At 36.6% G+C, this 23164-nt stretch overlaps 2 protein-coding genes across 2 annotated transcripts in view; both read right to left on the bottom strand.

Moving 5' to 3' along the window:
* Positions 1-21762, bottom strand: part of LOC149786164 (DNA-directed RNA polymerase I subunit RPA2-like) — a 182786-nt gene extending 161024 nt beyond the window's left edge. The window contains exons 1-3 of the mRNA XM_089976517.1: positions 21667-21762; positions 11729-11806; positions 997-1056 (exon numbers count right to left, since the gene is read on the bottom strand). Of these exons, the coding sequence (XP_089832643.1) occupies positions 997-1056; positions 11729-11806; positions 21667-21747 (219 nt within the window). The 5' untranslated portion in view covers positions 21748-21762. The remainder of the gene's footprint in view (positions 1-996; positions 1057-11728; positions 11807-21666) is intronic.
* Positions 4740-6702, bottom strand: LOC149786165 (uncharacterized). The gene is made up of 2 exons (XM_089978158.1): positions 6185-6702; positions 4740-5534 (listed from the first exon to the last, which is right to left on the bottom strand). Exon 2 carries the CDS (start codon positions 5244-5246, stop codon positions 4746-4748), a length of 501 nt encoding a protein of 166 aa, XP_089834284.1. The 5' UTR covers positions 5247-5534; positions 6185-6702; the 3' UTR covers positions 4740-4745.
* Positions 21763-23164: the final 1402 nt, after the last annotated feature.

Below are 23164 nucleotides of genomic sequence, written 5' to 3'. Positions count from 1 at the left end.
TGCTGAAAATTACATTGCTAAGGAATTCACACTAAATTGTTGCACAAGATCTGTAAAAAACCAAAAAATATCTGAATTTTCATAACTCTATTGTAAATGCATCCAGATCCATCTTACCAAAATTAATAATTTCATCCCATTTTTCATTAAATCTATGTATGCCAAACCCACTTCCACTTTGGAGACAGTTGCCAATTTGATCTGTACATTATTGTCAAGGTTGCTTCCAAAACAGTTTGTTGTTTAAATAAGGATTATCCCTACAATAATTTGGTGAGTTTAACACACAGGTGACCTTTAAAGGTAGGCTACATTTTGGATATCTATTTCTATTACATTATTGTGTGTATTTGTCAGCATCACCTTTAAAAACCTCTACTCCACCTCATCATTATGGACAGAACAATTCTATCTCAATATTAAACAATGCTGAAGGAGCTGATTTGCAGTCAATAAAACTCTTGGTAATTGTTTGTTTAGAATTTATATATTCCCCAGTAGACCAAAAATAAGGTTCCATATTAACACACACACAACCCATCAGACTTTACAAAAGGGATCCATGAAGTGTCAAGCAGGTCAACAAAGATAATCTGCGGAAATCCTAACATATCACTTACAAACTTTATCCACATAGTAATACAATCTCAGAGCTTTAGGAGAATAAAGCAAGAGTGCTTTTTAGAATGCCAAAAGATCACATTGGGGAATTGTTTATTGCAGGCTATACAAAATCTACGTCATCTATGAACTGCTAGGTTAGTCCAATATTTAATATTGGGGAAGTTTTTTTTATCTACTTAACAAAGTTAGATTGCACATGGGAATTACCTTAAAATTCACTATTTGCCATGTATTCTTCAATATTTGTGACCTAAAAATTCATATATCCATTACTGGCTTATTTAAACCATATAAAATCATGACCCAGAAGAGCAACAGTAATTTATTGATGTATTTTAATAAGTTTTTATAAAACACAAAATATGGTCTTACCAGAAAAAATAGTGATATACGATCTCCATTAGGAAGTGCAAACTCATTAGGACTGATGCTCTGAAAGGAAAAAAACATACTGAAAGAATTATCATTTTTATATTCCATTTATTTGTACACTGAGATGGAGGCTGTGATCAAAGATTATTATTGAGCACTTTGTAATTATAAAGAATAATAATTTAAATAATTCCAGCCCAAATCAAATACTTAACACAACAATAAGGCTGATTCTATATAATTTATACATAAGCAAGATTTTCAATCCCTCAACTTGACCTATGTCACAATTAGCATTTTCTAAAAAAGTTAACATGGGGCCATCCATTTAGTACATACGTATAAATCTAGGAAAGCTTGACCCCTCACCACCCTCTCTGTACACATGCATACTTTTTTACACACACACACCCCACCTGTGTACGTACACTTGATGCCCCCCCCCCCATTCTATAGACGACCTATATTTAATCCACACAGAAATGACAAAAGATTAATAATATTAATGTGTTTAATAAAACAGATAGCCCACCGATGTTGAATGTCTGGTTGCATCAAAGAAATAAGCTGCGTAACTTTAAAAAGTTTGTCTAGTATCCACTAAAATTCAAACGCCGACTGAACCCAGTCGAACAGGTTACGTATTACACAAACTATTATCAAGGTTTCACCACCACCCTGTTTCCTATGCATACATACATTATCAGTAGAGCCCCCCATACACAAGCATATGCATTTGGATTACCCCTGTCCCCCCTCCATGCGTACATACTAAATGGATGGCCTCTATCAGTGAAACTTTCTGGAAGATTCTGTTACTAAAGTTATAATCTAGAATGTAGTAAATATCAGGTATGCTGGGTATTTTGATGGGAAAACTCCAATAACCATGACCCAGACACAAATAAATGTATACTTCTATTGATAATGATCCTAATATTTAACCTACAATCATAGAGAAAATATTAGCTATTTATTATTTGTTTACAAAAGTAAAAGTTATTGATCAGGTACAACATGATCTTGATTTTGCACATGATCAAGTACAAAGTACAATTATACCTTATAATCACGAAGAAAATCTAACAAAATATAAATAACACATAGCAAGGGTTCAAACCATTGCCTCCTACATCAGTGGCAGATGCTCTAACCAGTTAGGTCACCAGAGCGGTATTCTGTATAATGATATTTCTTTTCTAGTTGTGGTACTTCTAACGTTTTCTTTAGCACCTCTGAAACAGAATTTGTGGAACATGCAGATAGGCTCGAGGAACCATATAAAATGGGCCAGCTTAGAAGAATCATCAACCTGGTCAGTTTGGCTCACGGGCCTATGGAATGCTCAGCATTGGGGGGGGGGGGTAGGCAGGTTGGAGAGGAAGAAAAGATGACAGCTTAGTCTGTACCCTTGCCCTAACTTGTTTATGAGCACCTTTCTTTTGGCAACAATAATAGCTTCCACAATGAAGGCCATCCTAGCAGCCTCCATATTTAATTTTTTAAGTCTTAATTATTCATCTCATCTAAGATGAGAGTAGACTCATCCTTGGACTGGGATACATCCTGGAGACTGGGAGGCATCCTGGAGGGCTTGTGAGACTAAGCCTGTGATTATGTTGAGCTTACACTCATCCAGCACCTGAATCTGATCGTGCTTTTGAGCACAGACTCAGAGGCATCAGATGGTAAACTGTCTAGCCACTGAGAAGAGTCTGCATATAACTGATACGTCTTCCAGCAGTGTATCAAGAGAAGCATTAACCAGAGGGGCAAACACCCACATAAACATGATCCCCATTCATATGGCTGAAGTGCTTGATGCTGCTGCCATATTGTAATGGTGACAGCCCACCCATGCATTTTGCAGAGAGAGCATCGCTGCTAGATCTCCACAATAAGTTGAGCTTAAATTTTGCCTATCTTTTTCAGGCATTATTATTTCATGTAGTTACGGTGGCTCTCTTTAGATGTTACAACTGGAAGTGTGGTATACATTATGACTTGATAATGGGTGGACATGTTCAAGTAATAACTTCAATCATTAGTCTAACTTTAATAAGAAACAAATGAGGCTTGTTTCAGTCTGATATAAAATATGTAGTAAGGGTCCAAGGCTTCATTATATAAAAAAGGGCAATGGTTGTTACGGTATAGTGACCCAATAATTTTGGTCATTGTGATACCATCCCTGGCCATCCAGAGAAAGACTTTCTCATCAACATACCCTGTCATAGCCATTTCATCAAAGAAAGGCCTGCCACCATCAGCTGAAAAGATGACATGGTCACCTGGGTCTATACACTACCTGGGCAGGTCAAGAGTAAGAGGTCCATGGCAGAAGCCATCAAGTGTCTTGATATTCAGGTCAGAATCACCCATGTCCAACTGCTTGACCAGGTTGATGTCCTCTAGGCTGATGTAGTAGATTGGATAGAGTCTGGTGACTGGATAGAGTCTTTTTCAGTGATTTACAAACCTGTATTCATAATTTGGTCATGGTCCATGAAGCTCCAGATCTATTGGGAGGCAAATGCCATACGAGTTGCTTGGTTCAGAAAGATTTCTTCAATTGGCTCCTGGTTGCTGTTGAGTTCAAGCTCACTCCAGTAATGCCGAGTTTATCAAATACCAGCATGCTGTGCTCCAGGCCAATCTCCTGCACCAGGAGAGCTATGAAGACATGCTGTGGTGCAGAGTTACTCTACTTGGGCACTGCTCTGTTAAGAGAATGATCACCAGTACTGTTCTGTGTCCATAGTCATGGCCTGGAAGGACAGTGACCTTTGCCATTCTTGTGTGTAGTTGTGCATGTTTATTTCCACCTCCAGCACCAGCACCAGCATTATTTCTAGATCCCCATTGGAAGAGATGGTGTAGTCATTGATGCTCTTATGAGCAAGGAACACTGTATTTGGTGCCAGAGATACCTTGTTCATGTCTTGGCAGAAGCCAAAATTGTGAATCAGCGCGATAACATAAGAAAAGTTGTAGTAAACATCGTGCTGCCCCTTCCAATGCATGAAGCCCAGGATGAAACTGAAGTTTACAGCGTCCAACATCACATGGTATGCAGGGTCTGGATCAGAGCTCAGCACTGCCAATGGTAATAAAATGTGTAGAGCATTATTGGCACTGTCTGTCAGACTACAAACATTTATGTTGGCCTCACAAAGCAGCCATAATCATTGCTCTGGATGGCCAAGCCAAGGATGGTTATTGTGATGCTTATGTGATCAAGGCAGGCTACCGCCTGGAGACTGGAAGCAGACACTATCAATGTTATGATCTCACTGTTGACAAGCATGATCCAGTCCGCTATGGCATAATCGGTATCGTCCTCTGCCTTTGATATCTGACATATGACCTCAAGGTAAGCTTAAGCTGGAAGGTACTAGATGGAACTGTCCTGGACCATTAGATCCACCTAGCCCGTTTGGCTGCTCTTGTGGGCCTCTTACAAATAGTACTGCAGGTTATGCAGCACAGGCACCCTGATGTTGAGGGCAGGGTTCTGCATGTCCTGCAAAGAAGAAAATGCATAGGCTGCCCATGCAGGGTTCATACTGAACTATGAATGATAAATTCAAAGACTTTTCCCAAACTTTCAAAGACCACAAACAGAGATTTCCAAGACCTATTTTTGCCAACATTGTGTATACAAGTTATATGAGAAAACAACGAATGCCAAATACTACAATATTGTTTACTGATTAAAGTCAAACTATAATTAATTTCCTAAAATAGCATTATAATGATCTGGAAGATAGGTTAACATTTGTTATTTTTTCAGAAATATGTAACATGTGTGTCAGATTTAATACAAAATAAATTGTTCTCTTAACAGACACCAGCACTGCTTTAAATGCATTATTATATTTGCTTTTTTTCTCTTCAATCATTTTGGAAAGAGATGCCACCACTGTCATCTTTTCCTCTGCTCTTCTCCTAAGAGCATTTGACTCTGTGACAAGCACAATGAGTCCTTTTAACTCTGCCTCTTCTGCTTTCTGTACAGAGGAAGCATGTAGGCTGGCAATGTCAGCTTCAAGACGCAGCTTTTTGGCTTTAAGTTCTTCTACTTCATCCGAGGCTAACTCCCGTTTCTTTCCTTTTTGGTTTTTCTTCTCATCCTTCTCCTCTGCTTTCTTCTTATCCAGATAGGCATGGTATTTATGTCTTGCAGAGGAGGCATATGTCATCATTTCATTGCTAATGACGATTTCCAAAGGTCCACCTGCTTTTCTCATTGTGTCAATGATTAGCCTGTGAGCTCTGAGCTTTCTCTGCTGAGGTTCTCAACAGATACCTGTTTGTTGACAGAAAATCCTCTCTCCACTGTTGTCTGCCCATGTGACAACAACATTTTCTGGAGAACATTCCGAAGTTCAACATATTCCTTTCTTTTAGAAATGACAGAATAAAACACTTCATCAAGGCTGTCATCTGTTCTATTGAAGCATTTCAAGAGATGATTGTCCGATTGGATAACTTCATCCACGCTATTTAGACACAAATTACCATTTAAAAAATGGCTTCTGAAAAAGTGAAATAAAATATAGGGGTACAAACAAACGGGGATGTACAGTCAGACTATAGATACACAAATCAATTTCGGTACTGTGATTTTAATTTTTTTTTTTTTTTATACCACTGGGGAAAAAGGTCGAGGGTCGGCAATGAGAAACGGGGACATTCCGTCAACTGGAAACACATTTTTTCATTCATTTTTTTTATTTGCCTAATCAAATGACTTGACTTCCTACAGTTAAAGCTTCACAGCACACGTTATCGCCATTTTTTTTTTTTTTTACTCACAATTCAAGAACAACAACTCTTGCTTAACTATACTATAGTGTACGCATGCGCACTTTCAAACTGTTTATCCGTGAATTGAATTTATTACAATGGATGTTTCTATATTAAACCAAGGAACATTATTATGTAGAACAAAATTTTCGAAAATGATTTTTGTCCCTCAAACGTGTTAAATAAACTGACGGTATAAGTAAAATTTAAACGGGCCCTCTTTTGCCATATCTCCCAAATCATCAAACTAAACAATATCTTATTTTATACCCGAAAAGTAATGAGTTACCATTATTTTGCCCAAAACTACCAATAGCTTATACTTCTGCATCTTTGTTCCACTAAATGAACAGTATGTAGTTACTAATTTGCAACTTACCTTTGGCATGACTTGTAGGACTCCTCCCATTGAAGCCAAGTTGATCGTCTTTTTACACAATGTACAAAACGCCTTTCGTTTATATAATTTATCCTTTTGCAGCCATTCCTTGTATTTCTCTTGTTCAAGCCAGATATCGTTGAAAGAGCAAAGACCTGGCATTTTTAAACACTGAAGATGTAAATTGGCTGAACAAATTTTGAATCCTCGAGCGTAATACTTTCGCGCACTTTCTACGTAGAGTGAATTAGTGTAATGAACATTTTGATTGGCCAAAGCTGATGGACTCGTCCAATCAAATTGAATGATTCGTCAAAAGAACGAAGCCACGAAAACCAGCTACATCCGAAGCTAAAGACCTTAGGCAATTTTATTTGTGACTTCCTTTGATGAAGTGTGGAGCCGTCTTGCTTTGATGAAGAGTGCATGTGTTATTGAAGTCGCCGCCGAGGCCAACTCTGGATGGCCAAACAAAGCCTCTTTTGTTATTGCGGCGGCAATGAAACTGAACGGGTCATGAAAAGAACGAAACCAGGATAACTAGATTACATCCAAATCTAACAACCTCGGATATATTTATTTGTGATTCTGGAAAGAAATGACAATTTTTTTTGGTTTATTTCAATTTTCAAAGACTTTTAAAGACCTCAGGGTAATATGCTCGATTTTCCCAAACTTTCAAGGCCTTGGAAATGCTACCTCATTTTTCCCAAACTCTCAAAGACCTTCAAAGACCGTACGAACCCTGCCATGGATCACCTCTGATAAGAAAATCAGTGCAGGTCCAAGCCCATGATTCAGTCAGCAACAACAGCATCATGCACTCTCTCTGCCTCATTGACTACATGCTGCATGTTGGGCAGCATGTTTTTAAAACACAGTAGATTCAGCAGACTGGGGCACTCACATGCCATTGCAAAGACATTTTCAGTCTTTCTACTGTCTTTGGCAATGCAAGCCGGAAGCCCTTCCTTGAGAGCTGCTGTCTTGATGGCAACTATGGTGTTTATGGCCATGGCCTTCACCATCATCACTGTTGGGCCAGCTTTAGTAGACCTTCAGTGACACCAGAGTGATCTCCAAGTCGCGATTTCAAAGGGCCATGAGTGGTGTTGTAAAGAAATATAAAAAAATGCCATCTTTTTTAAGCTTGCTGAGATCTGGATAGGCCTGGTCTAATCCATTTTTGCGACGAATGTGGATGGCATGCGCGAGTGTCTCCAATGTGGCAGTCTTATAGCATGTCCCTTACAGTATCAAGAATCACAAATTAATGACTGGTACATGGGAATGTTAATTTAGCTAGCCTGGAAGAGTCACCAGAAAATGGTACCAGCCTCTTTGATCAGCTATTTGGGGCTAATGTCAGTCACTGTGAGTGTTGTGCAGCATGGATATTCTACCTTAAGAAGGTAGCCCTTTGGAGCATCAGGGGTTTTGCTACTTAAATCTATCTTACGGTAAAGGTTATGATAAGCTCCATCACTGCACCCTAAGGTACTACATACTTTTTGAAGATGTACCGATATGGTTAGTACTGACGTAGAAGGCCTCTACTGAGGGCAGCTGCATCTCACCAGACTGACCACACACATCGGTATATTCATATGGATATACACCATAAGAGCTACATCATGTGCTTCAAAAAGCCATCCTGGGGGAGGTCATCAGCAAGCTTAGGCAGGCTGCAGGTCATGAACTAATAGTGGTCTTTAAACTGGAGGTGGCCTATGCCCTGACAATGTGACGTGGCTCTTGAGGTGGTCAGGCTGGAAGAAGGCACAAATGTATCAGAAAAAATGAATGATCTTTATGCTTGTGACTGCTATATACCATCCAGGAAAGGTCTTTGATCCATATACAGTGTTGATTGTCATTGTCCAACAGCAGCATGTTGATGGTTTTATCCAGATCTTTATCAGAGATGCTTATGGGGTAAAGAGTGTGGTCCCACTGTTATGTATTTAATTTATAATGCGTGCTAAACCTTTGTGTATGACTGAGGATAGAGTTGTGTGTGTACCTGATTTTTGTCATGTTTATAAGTTATAAATAAGTTGATTAATGATATCAGAGTTCAAGATCTAGCATTATTTACAAACTTAAAATGTTCTGGAAGAGAACATGGACCCATATCCTGGTCATTTTATTGTGTATTAGGTTTTTATATAACATCATGGTTAATAAAATTATTCATTCCTGTTTTAAGTTCAGTCTGTGGAATCATTTACTTTTGTTTGCAGATATAACTTGAGGAATTATTTAAATTATTGTATACATGTCAACCCCCAGAGGCATAGAAGTATACTTAGCACCAATATAAGTGGCAGAAAGAGTAATCTGAGCTTTAAAAGTGTAATCTATATATTACATGCCATAGTTACAAGAACAGTATGAAAAACGTACATTTATCTTTGCTAATAACCCGGATCTGAGGCTGAATAAAAGTCTTGTAACAAATCAGCTAAATCCGTTTGGATTAGCACCAGAAAAAAACTCAACTGAAGAAGTCTACATATCTAATTTATGTGGAACAGTTGTAAAGTCCACAAATTATGTAATGAGCATGATGTGATCAATCTGAATGCTATATTATACCACTCAAATTCTTCTTAATAAAATTTGTAAAGCTTTATGGTTTTGTCCTTTTCTGATCTAACATGTTATGAAGTTTAAAAATATCCCTCTCCTCTTAACATTTTTAAGTCACATAACATACATGAGTCACATCACAGCCAGATTTGCAAACATTTGGTGCCATTTGTTCAAGTACAGACTGTTCTGCAACCTAAATGTTTATCAAATATAACGAATCTGGAAGACAAGTTTTTAAACTGAAGAAACTGGCTTTCTTGAAAATGTGTTATAAAGTTGCCAAAATAGGAAATGAAATACATGGGGATCTACAATGGGCAAATGTACAATTATGCTACCCTTACACAAAAGGCTAGTCTTCTAATATAAAAATATACTCAAATTTATATGAAGTATGGGACCAAAAGGATGATAAAAAAAATGACAAAAAAAACTTTTTCTTACTTTATTTTTATTGTTTTTTAATGAAAGCATAATCAATATACAAGCGAGCATAAGACATAATTTGGTGAATAAAGTATATAAAGCAGATTAATTTACCTGTATGAATAATTCATTGAAATTACAAAGTGCTCATTGACTATTTGGACTAACACACTATTTTGGGATTTTTGAGGACTCATTCAAAGACATTCTAGATTATATCATTTTGATACATCAAGACTACTGGTACATCAGCACATTCAAGATTATTGGAATTTATTTGGAACATTCTGACCATTTGGACCTGTGATACAACATTTAGGATTATCTGGGAATTAGTTCACAATACTGTAAGTTCCTCTTAAATTTTCACTTTGTAACTTTGAGAATTAAATTATTTGTTGATTTTTATTGAACTTCTTGTTTTTACTTCTTTCTGTTACCTAGTTCAAGACCATAGTCGTAACACCATCCAAAGACCTTGATGGCAATGTGGGGTTGAGATTCTCAAACATGGTAATGTCAGAGACCTTCATCGGAAACTTAAGCTTGTCAAACCTTAGAAACTTACACTAACTTTTTTTATACAGATGGTGAGTAATCAGCAGGATAAAGGGTATAAAGAAAGACCCATTCAAAACAACGGGCACTGCAGTTTTCTATGTCAACGAGAGCTTTCTTGGGAATCCACTTGGACATGGGTATATACCCACTGCCTCGAAAAAGAAGGTACTGCAAAATATAGAGTTTCACATCCTCACATCTGTCAAGATGCCAGCCTGAGCCCTTGCTCATAAACTTTTCCAACTGATCCACAATCTTAGCTATGGCCTTAGCTACCAGTTCCTTGATGTTATTGGCCAAGAGCATCACTTCTGCTGTCCTATACACAGGTCAGCAAAGAAACAGCAAGGAGATGTAATCTTTTCTAATGTTACAATGACCCTAAGGTTAAGCTTAATATCATCCTTTTTAATTTCCTATGTAAAATGTTAATCAAGCCGGAAGTCATGGCTCTGAGTAGCTTAGATAAGTTTACTTCTAGTGGGAGACCTCTTGGTATCACGGCTTGATAATCAATGATGATTTCATCCTTTCCAGAACAACCATATTTGATGAACTGGAAGAATTCTGCTCCACTCTTCCAACAAATGTGGAGTCAGATCCCATCTCCATATCTCTGAGTATCACATTTCTAACTGGTGTATTGGTGATAGTCACCCACCTGATGCTAAGCTACCATGACCACCTCAGGCTGGCCTAGACCCACCCACCCAGTTTACAAATTAAATCTTGTACAAATCTGATCAGAAATATGGTTTCCAGGGTGGTAACAAGAAAATATTAATGAACAACAGACACTGCTTGACCTTATGGCCAGGTGAGCTAAATATGTCACAATCAAGCAGAATTCCCCATTTTAACAATTTATTTCTGAAATTTTGCTCCCAATCAGCATAAATATTTTCCCCCAAAATTATGACCCAACACCTATTTCTGGAGACATGTAGCATCATGTTCCACCCAGTCACATTATCCTGACACCAGACCGACCAATCCTAACAATAACCTCAATGCTGAGCGCCTAGCAAGGTAGCTGTTAGTACAATTTGTATAAGTCTTTGGTATGACTCAGCCAGGGTTTGTAGAGATCCTGTAATGAACTTCTTGAATCCATCTGATTGTTGTACAGACCATGTAATGGACTTCAAGAATCCATCTGTTTGTTGTACAGGCCCTGATATGGGTAAATTTGCCAGTTAAATCAAAATGGAATTAAAAAAAAGGAATGAATACAAACGAAATGAAGAATAAACACAAAATTAAATTCAGAATGAAAGCAAATGCAATTTTGAAGAAAACAGAAACAGCACATGCAAAATGCAGAATGCTGACTGATAAATGCTGTTGACCTATGTAATGGGAGATAAACACTTATATCATTTCATCTCAGGAATAGAACTTGGGTTATGTTCCTTCAAGATCTTTACTGGCATTTAAAGGTCAAGAGGCCAGAAGAGCTGAACATAGAAAGAGACTTATTATTAAAAAACTCTATTTTTAAGTAACTTAATTTATTATTATAATTCGGTTTAAAGTGAGGCCCATGTTTTGCTAAAATCTCATGGAGCCACATGAGAAATGCATCTGAATGAAACCAAAATAAAATTGAGGAATTATACAATATTACACTCTATACATCCAAGCCTGCACACACACAGAGAAGGGCAGGATCTAGTAAGTGAAGTGCATTTATCAGGTTTGTCTAAGTGAATAGTCAATCAGATTCTCTATTCCAAATACAGTCCCTTATCCATCAACAGGAGGTCACTTTCATCGATGTACAATAGATTATTTTGTTGGCTCACTTTGACAAGCTCAGGCTGATTGTTGTGGTGTGTCTCTGATAAAGCCACTTTACTCAATTCCAATGCCTTGACACTAAAAAGTGTTTCAAGTGCCAATATGTTTTAACACCAACCAATCAACCCATCCTAGGTTTCCTTAAAAACGTGCGACAACTACCTGCACTGCTTTCATAAGTCCTTCGTGAAGAAAATAGTTGAATGATTCCACATGAGGCCTTGTCAGATCTTGGAGGGCCTGTGGAAATAAAATAAGAGGTAGTTATTAGCAAACCATATTTTCAAGTTCAAAATAGTAATTAATTGTTTCTATGGTTACAAAGATCATAAAAGCTTGTGTAAAACCATCATCCGTAAAAAGTTTCAATATTCACAGCAGCCAATTTTGCTATAGTGGTCATGCTTCTAAATACAAGAAAACCACTTTACTAACGCAAATTCACTTATACCATGGTTGTTGCATGGCTATCACAGTTATTTACAACTTCTTCACTAACTTCTCACAGTTGATATTTGAAGTACAAGTTTTATGCCCAGAGTATGGGAGTTTAATTTGTAATTCTGGTGAGATGTTTTGTGTTCTTGAATTCAAAACTGTCAAAGCACTTTTTGTTTAAATCAAAAACAAAAAATAGCAGTTGCGTTTGTGAATATTATTTCAAACAGGAAAATAGTCATTCACTAAGTTTTATTATTAGCTTGTTTTTTCAGAACAATTTTAGCTCTTTTAAAAGCATACAATTGTTCATTTAATTAGCTCAAAACATAACAATAAAGATAACAATTGTTCTTTGTGTTTCTTTTCAAGGCCATCATCAGAAAGCCATGGGTAAAAAATCACTACATGGATATCATCTCATGCCATGGGAAAATACTACAATGCCATCATCCTAATCCATAGGAAAAAATCCACTACAAAACTATCATCCAAAGCTGAGGGCAAAGAAAACCATTACAAGGCCATCATCCCACACCTTGAGTAAAACAATACTACAAGGCCATTATACCAAGCCATGGGTAAAAATAAAACAACACTACAAGGCCATAATCCCAAGCCATAGGGATAGAAAATCCATTACAAGGCAATCAATCCAAGCCATGGAGAAAAAACCATTACAAGGCCATCATCCCATGCCATGGGAAGAAAACCACTATTCAAGCCAAGGTAAAAACCCCAATACAAGACCATCATCCTTAGTGATGGATAATAAAGTTACTACAACAGCATCATCCCAAGCCATGGATTAAATACTGCTATAATGCCTTCAACCTAAGCCATGGGTAAAATGCCACTAAAAGGCAATCAACCCAAGCCATGGGTAAAAAGCCACTACAATGCCATCAACCTAAGCTATAGGTAAAAAGCCACAACAAGGCCATCAACCCAAGCCATGGGTAAAAAGCCACTACAAGGCCATCAACCCAAGCCAGGGGTAAAAATCCACCACAAGGCCATCAACCCATACCATATTTAAAAAAACACTACAAGGCCATCAACCCAAACCATGAGTTAAAAGCCACTAAAAGGACATCAAAACAAACCATGGGTAAAAAGCCCCTACAAGGCCATCAACACAAGCCATGGTTAAAAAACCTCTAAAAAGCCATCAACCCAAGCCATGAGTTAAAAGCCACTAAAAGGCCATCAAGCCAAGCCGTGAGTTAAAAGCCACTAAAAGGCCATCATCCCAAGCCATGGGTAAAAAGCCACTGAAAGACCATCACCCCAAGCCATGAGTTAAAAGCCACCAAAAAGGCCATCAACCCAAGCCATGTGTAAAAAGCCACTAAAAGGCCATCAAAACAAACCATAGATAAAAAGCCACTACAAGGTCTTCAACCCAAACCATGAGTAAAAAGCCACTAAAAGGCCAGCATCCCAAGCCATGGGTAAAAGGCCACTATAAGGTCATCAAAACAAACCATGGGTAAAATAACACTATAAGGCCATCAAACCAAGCCATGGGTAAAAAGCCACTAAAAGGTCATCAACCCAAGCTATGAGTTAAAACCCACTAAAAGGCCATCAACCCAAGCCATGGGTAAAAAGCCACTAAAAGGTGGTCAACCCAAGCTATGAGTTAAAAGCCACTACAAAGCCATCAACCCAAGCCATGGGTAAAAAGCCACTACAAAGCCATCAACCCAAGCCATGGTTAAAAAGCCACTACAAGGCTATCAACCCAAGCCATAGGTAAAAAGCCACTAAAAGGCCATCAACCCAAGCCATGGGTAAAAAGCCACTACAAGGCGATCAACCCAAGTCATGGGTAAAAAGCCACTACAAGGCCATTAACCTAAACCATGGGTAAAAAGCCGAGAAAAGGCCATCAAAACAAACTGTTGGTAAAAAATCACTACAAGGCCATCAACCCAAGTCAAGAGTTAAAAGCCACTAAAAGGCCATCAACCCAAGCCATGAGTTAAAAGCCACTACAAGGCCATCAACCCAAGCCATGGGTAAAAAGCCACTGCAAGGCCATCAAAACAAACCATGGGTAAAAAGCCACTACAAGGCCATCAGCCCAAGCCATGAGATAAAAGCCACTAAAAGGCCATCAACCTCAAGCCATTGGTAAAAAGCCACTACAAGGCCATCAACCCAAGCCATGAGTTAAAAGCCACTAAAAGGCCATCAACCCCAAGCCATTGGTAAAAAGCCACTACAAGGCCATCAACCCAAGCCATGGGTAAAAAGCCACTACAAGGCCATCAACCCAAGCCATAGGTAAGAAGCCACTAAAAGGCCATCAACCCAAGCCATGGGTAAAAAGCCACTACAAGGTCATCAACCCAAGCCATGGGTAAAAAGCCACTACAAGGCCATCAACCCAAGCTATGGGTAAAAAGCCAATAAAAGGCCATCAACCCAAGCTATGGGTAAAAAGCCAATAAAAGGCCATCAAAACAAACCGTTGGTAAAAAATCACTACAAGGCCATCAACCCAAGTCAAGAGTTAAAAGCCACTAAAAGGCCATCAACCCAAGCCATGAGTTAAAAGGGGTTCTGCAGTAATGGCGGCTATAGGTGGAAGCTAGTAAAGTGGGCTCTGTAGATTTTGGCAGTTATAAGTGGTTATTTTTACAGTGAAATGGTTCATACTTGTTGGGATTATGTGTGAATATTCAAGGAATGCAGGACATACAACATTATTGGTAGATCTTAATCAGTTTTGAAAAAAAATATGTTTTTCCATTCAAAATTCAAATATGATGGAATAGAGATGGAAGTTTAGTGGTGCAGTTTTGAGACATTCCCTACCTGATCTGTTTGACTCATTTACTTACTTCAGTGTAGTTTGCCTTCAACTGTAAGAATTGTTTGGCACATGGTGAGTAATAAATGTCAGTGTCACAACTGAGTAGCGAGAAAAAATTAGTCCAAACAAGATTATCTACAAGTATGAGTGGAAAGAAAGATCAAGGCAAGCAACAAATAAAAACCAGATTACAGAGTGGCACTCTAATGGAGACATCTGACACAAGTATGAGTGAATCAACCTTGAGTACAATTCAGCTGGACTTGGATGAAATAAAGCAAAGTCTCAGAGGGAGCATTTCAAAAGCAGATTTTACATCTGCTATTGCTGACTTGGTGAAAAAGGATGACCTAGCAGAAATTGTTACAACTATTGTGAGGAAACTGTTAGAGAACGTGAAGGAAGATCTGAGAAAGGAGATAGTAGTAGAAAGTGAGAGGGTAATAAAGGAGAGGACAGGAGAGTTGATGGACAGGGTGGATTCACTGGAATTTGAAAACCACCAACTGTAAGAAAAATTACAAGAAGCAAAGAAGGAAAATGATAAAATGAGGACTGATATGAAAGATTATGAGAGGAGATCAGAGCAAGCAAGTGCAGCTTCAAACCAGTTCGAACAATATTCAAGGAAGCTGAACATAAAAGTTTTAGGGCTGGAGGAGGAGGAAAATGAAAATCTGAGAGAAAGAATTCCGAAGTTGGTGAAGGAAGTCACAAAAATTAATTTAGATAACAGGGACATAGTGGCTGTGCATAGGATTCCAGGTCGACAGGGACAACCAAGGCCAGTGATTGTCAAATTCTGAAGTCTGGATTGTAAACTTCCAATTATCAAGAAGCGGAAGGATTTTCTGCAGTACAAAGGAATTAGACTGGTAGAGGATGTAACCAGGCTGAATACTGAACTTATAAATAAATTATCTAGGCATCAAGAAATTGACAGGGCATGGTACTTTAATGGATCTGTGTATGGTAAAACCAAATCAGGAAAAAGGATAAAATTTGACATCTATGATGAAATTGATGAGAAAATTAGATTATAAGTGTAATAAGCAATTCTGTGAACTTATGAAATTGACCGAATAGGTATGTGAACTTTCGTTTTTATACTCCTTTTTCTACTCTAGTTTGTTTTAATATTTTGTGTATAAGACACTTCTTTCCCTCACCAATTTTATCCATAATTTATATGTCTGATGATTCACTGGTCCACTGTTATATCTCTCCCTAATAAATTCTCTCACTAGTTTATAAATCATCTTTCACTCTTATACTCTCATATACACATTTACTAAGTTGTTTACTCACTTTTCTCAACATTACTCTTCCATGATAAATCTCTCAGTCTCACATTTTTTGCTCATACATTCAATTACCCACCACTTCCTTGTATGCGCTCTTTCACTCTTTCTTTTTCTTCCCTTTTACCCCTTTTTTCATTCATTAAGTTGTAATTTATATCCTTTTTAATCTGTGCCGTTTGGTTTACAAAACTATCTCTAGCTCCAGAAAGGTCTGTCAGAGGTGCATAAGAGTTATCACAAATGGAGTTGTTTCACTTGTTGTCCATAGTATACTGTATCAATGTCAAATGCAGCCAAAGCTACAGCCTTTACTGTAACACCATGGATGATTTTATTATGGATGTTTGTATTCTGTGTGAGTGTGAGTGTGAAAGCCATGCATATGATAAACTCAAGGTGATAATTACTTCATACATTCCTGTACAAGAATATGTATGTGTAAAATTTCTGCTGTTTTCATGGATAATAAAATAAAAATTATATCTATTAATGTTAGAGGCCTGCAAGGTTCAGTCTTAAAACGAAGGGATATTTTTCACTGGGTAAAACAAAAGAATGTATCTATAATATGCTTGCAAGAAACTCATAGTACAAAGAACGATGAAATATATTGGGCAGCTGAATGGGGATACAAATGTATATTTAGCCACTGCTCTAGTAAGAGTGCTGGGGTTGCAATATTTTTTAGAAATACTTTTGAATTTATAATTCATAGAGAAAGATGTGACAGTCAAGGGAGATTTATTATTTTAGATATTACAATTAATGGCAACAGAATAACCCTCGTGAATTTGTATGGTTATAATGATGATAATCCTAGCTTTTTTAGAAAGTTAAAGGAGGAGACTTTATGTTTTGAGAACTCATCAATTATAATGTGCGGAGACTGGAATACTGTTCAAGACTTAGATTTGGATACTTATAATATTTTACATGACAAACACCAACAGTCTAGGGCAGCGATTCAAGACCTGAAAAACGAATTGGAATTAATTGATCCCTGGCGAAATTCCAACCAAGACTTAAAGATGTATACCTGGAGGCAAAAATCTCCCTTGAAACAAAGTAGACTAGATTACTTTCTTGTAGCAGATGACATTCATATGAATACAGCAGATGCATGTATCTTACCAGGGTACAAGACTGATCATTCAGCTATTGTTTTGAGTGTGGCGTTTTCAACGTTTCCAAGGGGAAAAGGATATTGGAAATTTAATAACCAACTGTTGAGGAACATTGAGTATACTGATTTGGTCAAAAAGTGTATAACTGACACTGTAAATGAATATTATGTAGGGGGAAATAAAGATGACTCTCTCCATGTTTCTCTTTCCTGTAACGACCAAATGTTCTTTGAAATTTTGAAAATGAAAATAAGATCTGAAACTATAGGTTATTCTATTAGGAAATCAAAAGAGAAACGGGAAAAATTAAAGAAAATTGAGCAGGAAATAATAGAAATTCAGGGGGGACTGTCGAATAACATAAATGGGGAAATTCTGGAAAATTTAGAGAGAAAAAAAGCAGAATTAGAGGAATCTAGGAAAAAATACATAGAAGGTGTTATATTAAGATCTAAAGCTAGATGGTATGAATTTGGGGAAAAAAGCACAAAGTACTTTTTAAATCTTGAAAAAAAAAACTATGTTAATAAGACAATAAAGGAAATTATTTTAGATGATGGGACAAATATATCTGACCAAATAGATATTTTAGAAGCACAAAAACAGTTTTATATGGAATTGTTCAAAAGTAGAATTGCTCAGCTTGATGATGGGGCTATTCATGAAACTCGAAATAGATTTTTTAATCACAATATTAAACTTAGTCAAGAGGAAAGAGAATCATGCGAGGGTCTGCTTACAATTAATGAATTTGGTATGTCTCTAAAACGGATGGAAAATGGAAAAAGTCCTGGCTCGGATGGATTCACTGTAGAGTTCTATAAATTCTTTTGGAAGTCTCTGGGGGGATTTATATGTAGATCAATAAATTACGGATATACTGTAGGAAAACTTTCAGATTTTCAGACTCAAGGAATCATCACCTGTCTACCAAAGGAGGAAAAAGACAGAAGATATTTTAAAAACTGGAGACCTATATCACTTTTAAATACTGATTATAAGATTGCTTCGGGAGCAATTGCAGCTAGGATTAAAAAGGTTCTTCCATCAATAATCAGCGATACTCAGAAAGGATATATGAAGGGTAGATTCATTGGAGAAAACACCAGACTATTATATGATATCATGGACCAACTTGAGAATGAAAACAGATATGGTTTATTATTGTTAATAGATTTCGAAAAAGCCTTTGACTCAATTAACTGGATCTTTGTAGAAGAAGCTCTACAATCTTTTAATTTTGGTGATTCCGTTTGTAAGTGGTTTAAACTGTTTTGTAATGACTCTAATAGTTGTGTTATAAATAATGGACATATGTCATCTTTTTTCAGACTTGAAAGAGGATGTCGTCAAGGAGATCCCCTTGCACCTTATTTGTTTATCATTGGAGTTGAGATTTTAGCTATAACTTTAAAGCAAAACGTGGATGTACGGGGAGTAATCTTTGACGACAGTGAATATAAATTGGGTCAGTATGCCGATGACGCTTTTATTCTTCTTGATGGATCTAGTTTTTCTCTTGAAGCAACTATGAATATCTTGCAAGGTTTTTCTCTATTATCGGGACTTAAATGTAACATAACAAAAACAAAAGCTATTTGGATTGGAAACAGGAAATTTTCTAATGAAAGAATATGTCCCGAAATGGGCCTAATTTGGTCCTCTTCTAACTTTACACTCCTTGGCATAGAATTTTCTCCAGATTTACAACAGATGGTGGAAATCAATTATATGAAGAAACTAACAAAGGCAAAACGAATATTGGCAAGCTGGAGTCAAAGACATCTATCAATAGTTGGTAAAGTAATTGTTGTAAAGACTCTTGTTCTGCCCATATTCATACATCTTTTTTCAGCACTTCCTAACCCATCAGCAAAAGTTGAAGCAGAACTAAATCGCATGTTATTTAAATTTGTATGGGGTGGAAAAGTAGAGAGAATAAAACGTGATATACTAGTTTCCCCAGAAAACGAGGGAGGACTAAATATGATACACATATTTTCATTCATTAGGTATATTAAGATAAGATGGGTTAAAAGATTGCTTGAAAAGGAAAATGGAATGTGGCAGAACTTAGTCAATACAACTATACTCAGAAATAAAAAGGATATTTGGAATTTAGGGAGAAGGAAATTAGAAGAATTTTGTAAGTTCATTAAAAACAGTTTTTGGAGAGATGTAATTTTGGCAGTATCTAAATGGAAAGAAGAACCGCAAAATCCTAACGAGTATCTATCCATGAGTATTTTAAATTTTGTCCCCCCTAAAATGATCTATCAATACAAATCCTGGACAGAAGCTGGTTTTGAAATTCTGAACGATCTAGTAGATGTTCACGGTAATTTAATACCTTTTGAGATAATAAAACAAAAAACTGGAAGCGATGATTTCTTGAAATACTTCTCCTTAATATCCAGAATTCCTAAGGCATGGAAAGATGCCATAAAAAACCACCTAGTACATAATAATTTTGATAAGCAGGAGGATAAAATAACGAACTTGCGAAAACAAGATTCACTCAAGTTTATTTACAAAGATCTTTTACAGGAAGCTAAAAGGCAACACACTGTGAAGCAAGAAACTTGGATGCAAGTATTAAATAAAAATATAAGTAGTGAGGAGTGGTCTGATATATATAGCCGGGCAAAATGCTGTACTAAGGATACCAAGTTGATCTCTTTTAACTTTAAATTAATCCACAGAATAATCGCTACTAATGATTTTCTTAAAAGAATTAACATATTTGATGACAACAAATGTACTTTCTGTAAGAGTGAAACTGAAAGTATTGAGCATCTCTTTTATGACTGCAGTATTACTTCACAGTTTTGGTACCGTTTTAATGAAGTTTTTGCACCTTTTTGCCCAAATATTGTACATCTGTCCAAAAAAGAAACATTTTTAGGAAGTGAACAACTGGACAGTTTGGGTAATTTTCTGCTTATTTTGGCAAAATATTATATTTATACTTGCAGATTCAATATGAAAAATCCTTCTATTTTTGCTTTTAAGCAAATAGTTGCAATGCATAAGAACATTGAAAATTACACTGCCAAGGTAAATAAAAAAGAGGACCAATTTCTTCAAAAATGGACCTCAACAATGAACATTTAACTTGTCTCTGACTTGAGGGTAAACAGGAACAAAATACTGTAATATCACAAAAGCCATGTCACCTAGATTTTGGCCATATGCATGTGTATATGCGTGTGTGTGTGTGTGTGTTTTTCTTTTTTACTTTCTCTGTAGATTATATTTATTATCCCTAGATTATCTGATAACCAGAAATGTTTGATTGTAAGGTGATCCTGGGATGGTTCCCCGACCCAGTGGTCAACCTATTATGGGGTTAATAAAAAAAAAAAAAAAAAAAAAAAGCCATGAGTTAAAAGCCACTACAAGGCCATCAACCCAAGCCATGGGTACAAAGCCACTAAAAGGCCATCATCCCAAGCCATGAGTTAAAAGCCACTAAAAGGCCAGCATCCCAAGCCATGGGTAAAAGGCCACTATAAGGACATCAAAACAAACCATGGGTAAAATAACACTATAAGGCCATCAACCCAAACCATGAGTAAAAAACCACTAAAAGGCCATCAACCCAAGCCATGGGTAAAAAGCCACTAAAAGGCCATCAACTCAAGCTATGAGTTAAAAGCCACTACAAGGCCATCAACCCAAGCCATGGGTAAATAGCCACTACAAGGCTATCAACCCAAGCTATGAGTTAAAAGCCACTACAAAGCCATCAACCCAAGCCATGGTTAAAAAGCCACTAAAAGGCTATCAACCCAAGCCATAGGTAAAAAGCCAATAAAAGGCCATCAAAACAAACCGTTGGTAAAAAAATCACTACAAGGCCGTCAACCCAAGTCAAGAGTTAAAAGCCACTAAAAAGCCATCAACCCAAGCCATGAGTTAAAAGCCACTACAAGGCCATCAACCCAAGCCATGGGTAAAAAGCCAATAAAAGGCCATCAAAACAAATCATCAGTTCATCACATAACATAATACAACCAGTTTAAATTTATAATGTATACAATTTAAAACAAAAAAAAATACTGTCCGTCTGACGTTGTTCTGTAATTTGAGTGCGTAAAATTGAGGGTACCGGTATAAAAAATGACATAATCAATCTTCCAGATATCCTTTTCACATAAACTTTATTATTCATCTTTAAGATGCTATTACCATACTATCTGTTTTCAAGCTGCTTATAACAAACGGCTCAAAAACCTTTGCCGTCCCTATATAATGTCTATTAATCAATATATTGTTACCGAAACGAAAATAGGTGATCTTCGGAAATTGTTACTCGTAAGTTTAAATGTCCACAAGGACATATTAATCTAAATTGGATTTCAACTTTTAAATTGGCAAATTGTTACACCAATATATAATAGATTTCACCTGGTGTTGTTTTTCTTTGGGCCGACCATAATTCTGACATGTTAAATTCTTGTAATTCGGCTCCATTCTATCCAGAGCCATGTACGTTGTTGTCAAATCAATAAAACGCTTTAAATAATTCTTGAGAAATAAAAAAATGTCTCTCTGGGACATGGATTACAAGAAGCAGATGATGCCTAAAACAACGAAGTGCTTGAGGGGGCAGAGGATGGTTTTGATGCACAAATTCAATGTTGCATACACCTGCCGAATATAAAAATTCATAAAAAAATAAATGTATAAGTTAGGTCAAAAAGGTCCATATTTTTCGATAGGTATAATAATGCAACACATAAGAATATAATTCACTTGATCTGACAAGTCAATGGAAATTTATAGAATAAAAAATTGATGCACCCCACCCCCAAATTTTAACATGCATTTTTCATGTCCGAAGGCCATTTTTGAGAACAAGTGGTGCTGTACTTAATAGTTTGATGCTATTCGAAATAGTTGTCATCCAATCAGATTTTGAGATATTCTACTTGCCTTGAACCAACGTGTCTACTGCAATAAGCAGCTAGCTCTATTGGTTGCCAACAATTAGTATTTCACTGGCTACATACTATGCAGTGACTACATGAGGTGTACATGCCGAACATCAGTTTCAAGAACAACACAGGCCGGAAAGACAAAATTCACCTCAAAAAAGTTACACCATACCTTTAAGTTAAGAACTTTGCCAAGGGCCAATATGCGAAACTGTCCCCTGCCACTTTAATGCCACCTATAACATTTTCTGGTCTTGAATGGTAAACACTTGCAATTAATTCATGATCGTTTTAACACTTCCAGCCAGCTGCTCCACTCTGGTATAAGTAAATGACATACAATTATTATTATTGTTTTTTTAAGTGAACTATATCGTATCCTTCATTAGTTGTATCCCATCCTTTCTTTTTTTAAACAAATAATAATAATAATAATAATAATAATAATAATAATACTGGTAATAACGGCAACAACAACAACAATAATAATAATAATAATAATAATAAAGACGGGATGCCTCAAGTACAAAAACAAACTTTAAAAATAAGCAAAAATAAATAAAATAATTAAAATAAATTTAAAGTGAACAAATTATAGAAAAAATGCTGGATAAGACTCTCCATACCTGATTTTATAGCATTAGTTTTTGTTCTTTCTTTCATTGCTTTGATTCTATTTACAAGAGTTAAATTAAATTGAAAGCAACCAACTTTTACCCTTGAGCCTTTGATGCATTGGAACTTGGTTGGCAAGAGATGTTCAGGAGGTGGTGGATATATAAAAGAAAGATTACATTTAAATTTGTGGAATATATATTAAATGTAAAAAAGACAACTCCAATTTTCATGGTTAATGGCAAAGTAGGGGTTTATCCTTTTAGTGTATATTAAAATCAAGAATGAATTCATACTGGAATAAAGTTTAAAATCAGAATAACTTTAAACTGTCTTCATTTGTGCATAATATT

Source organism: Sinohyriopsis cumingii, chromosome 12, assembly GCF_028554795.1.
Source record: "Sinohyriopsis cumingii isolate HCF-2022 chromosome 12, ASM2855479v2, whole genome shotgun sequence".
Taxonomy (NCBI): Eukaryota; Metazoa; Mollusca; class Bivalvia; order Unionida; family Unionidae; genus Sinohyriopsis; species Sinohyriopsis cumingii.
The sequence above is the reverse complement of the archived record's forward strand: the minus strand, read 5'-3'. Positions and strand labels throughout refer to the sequence as shown.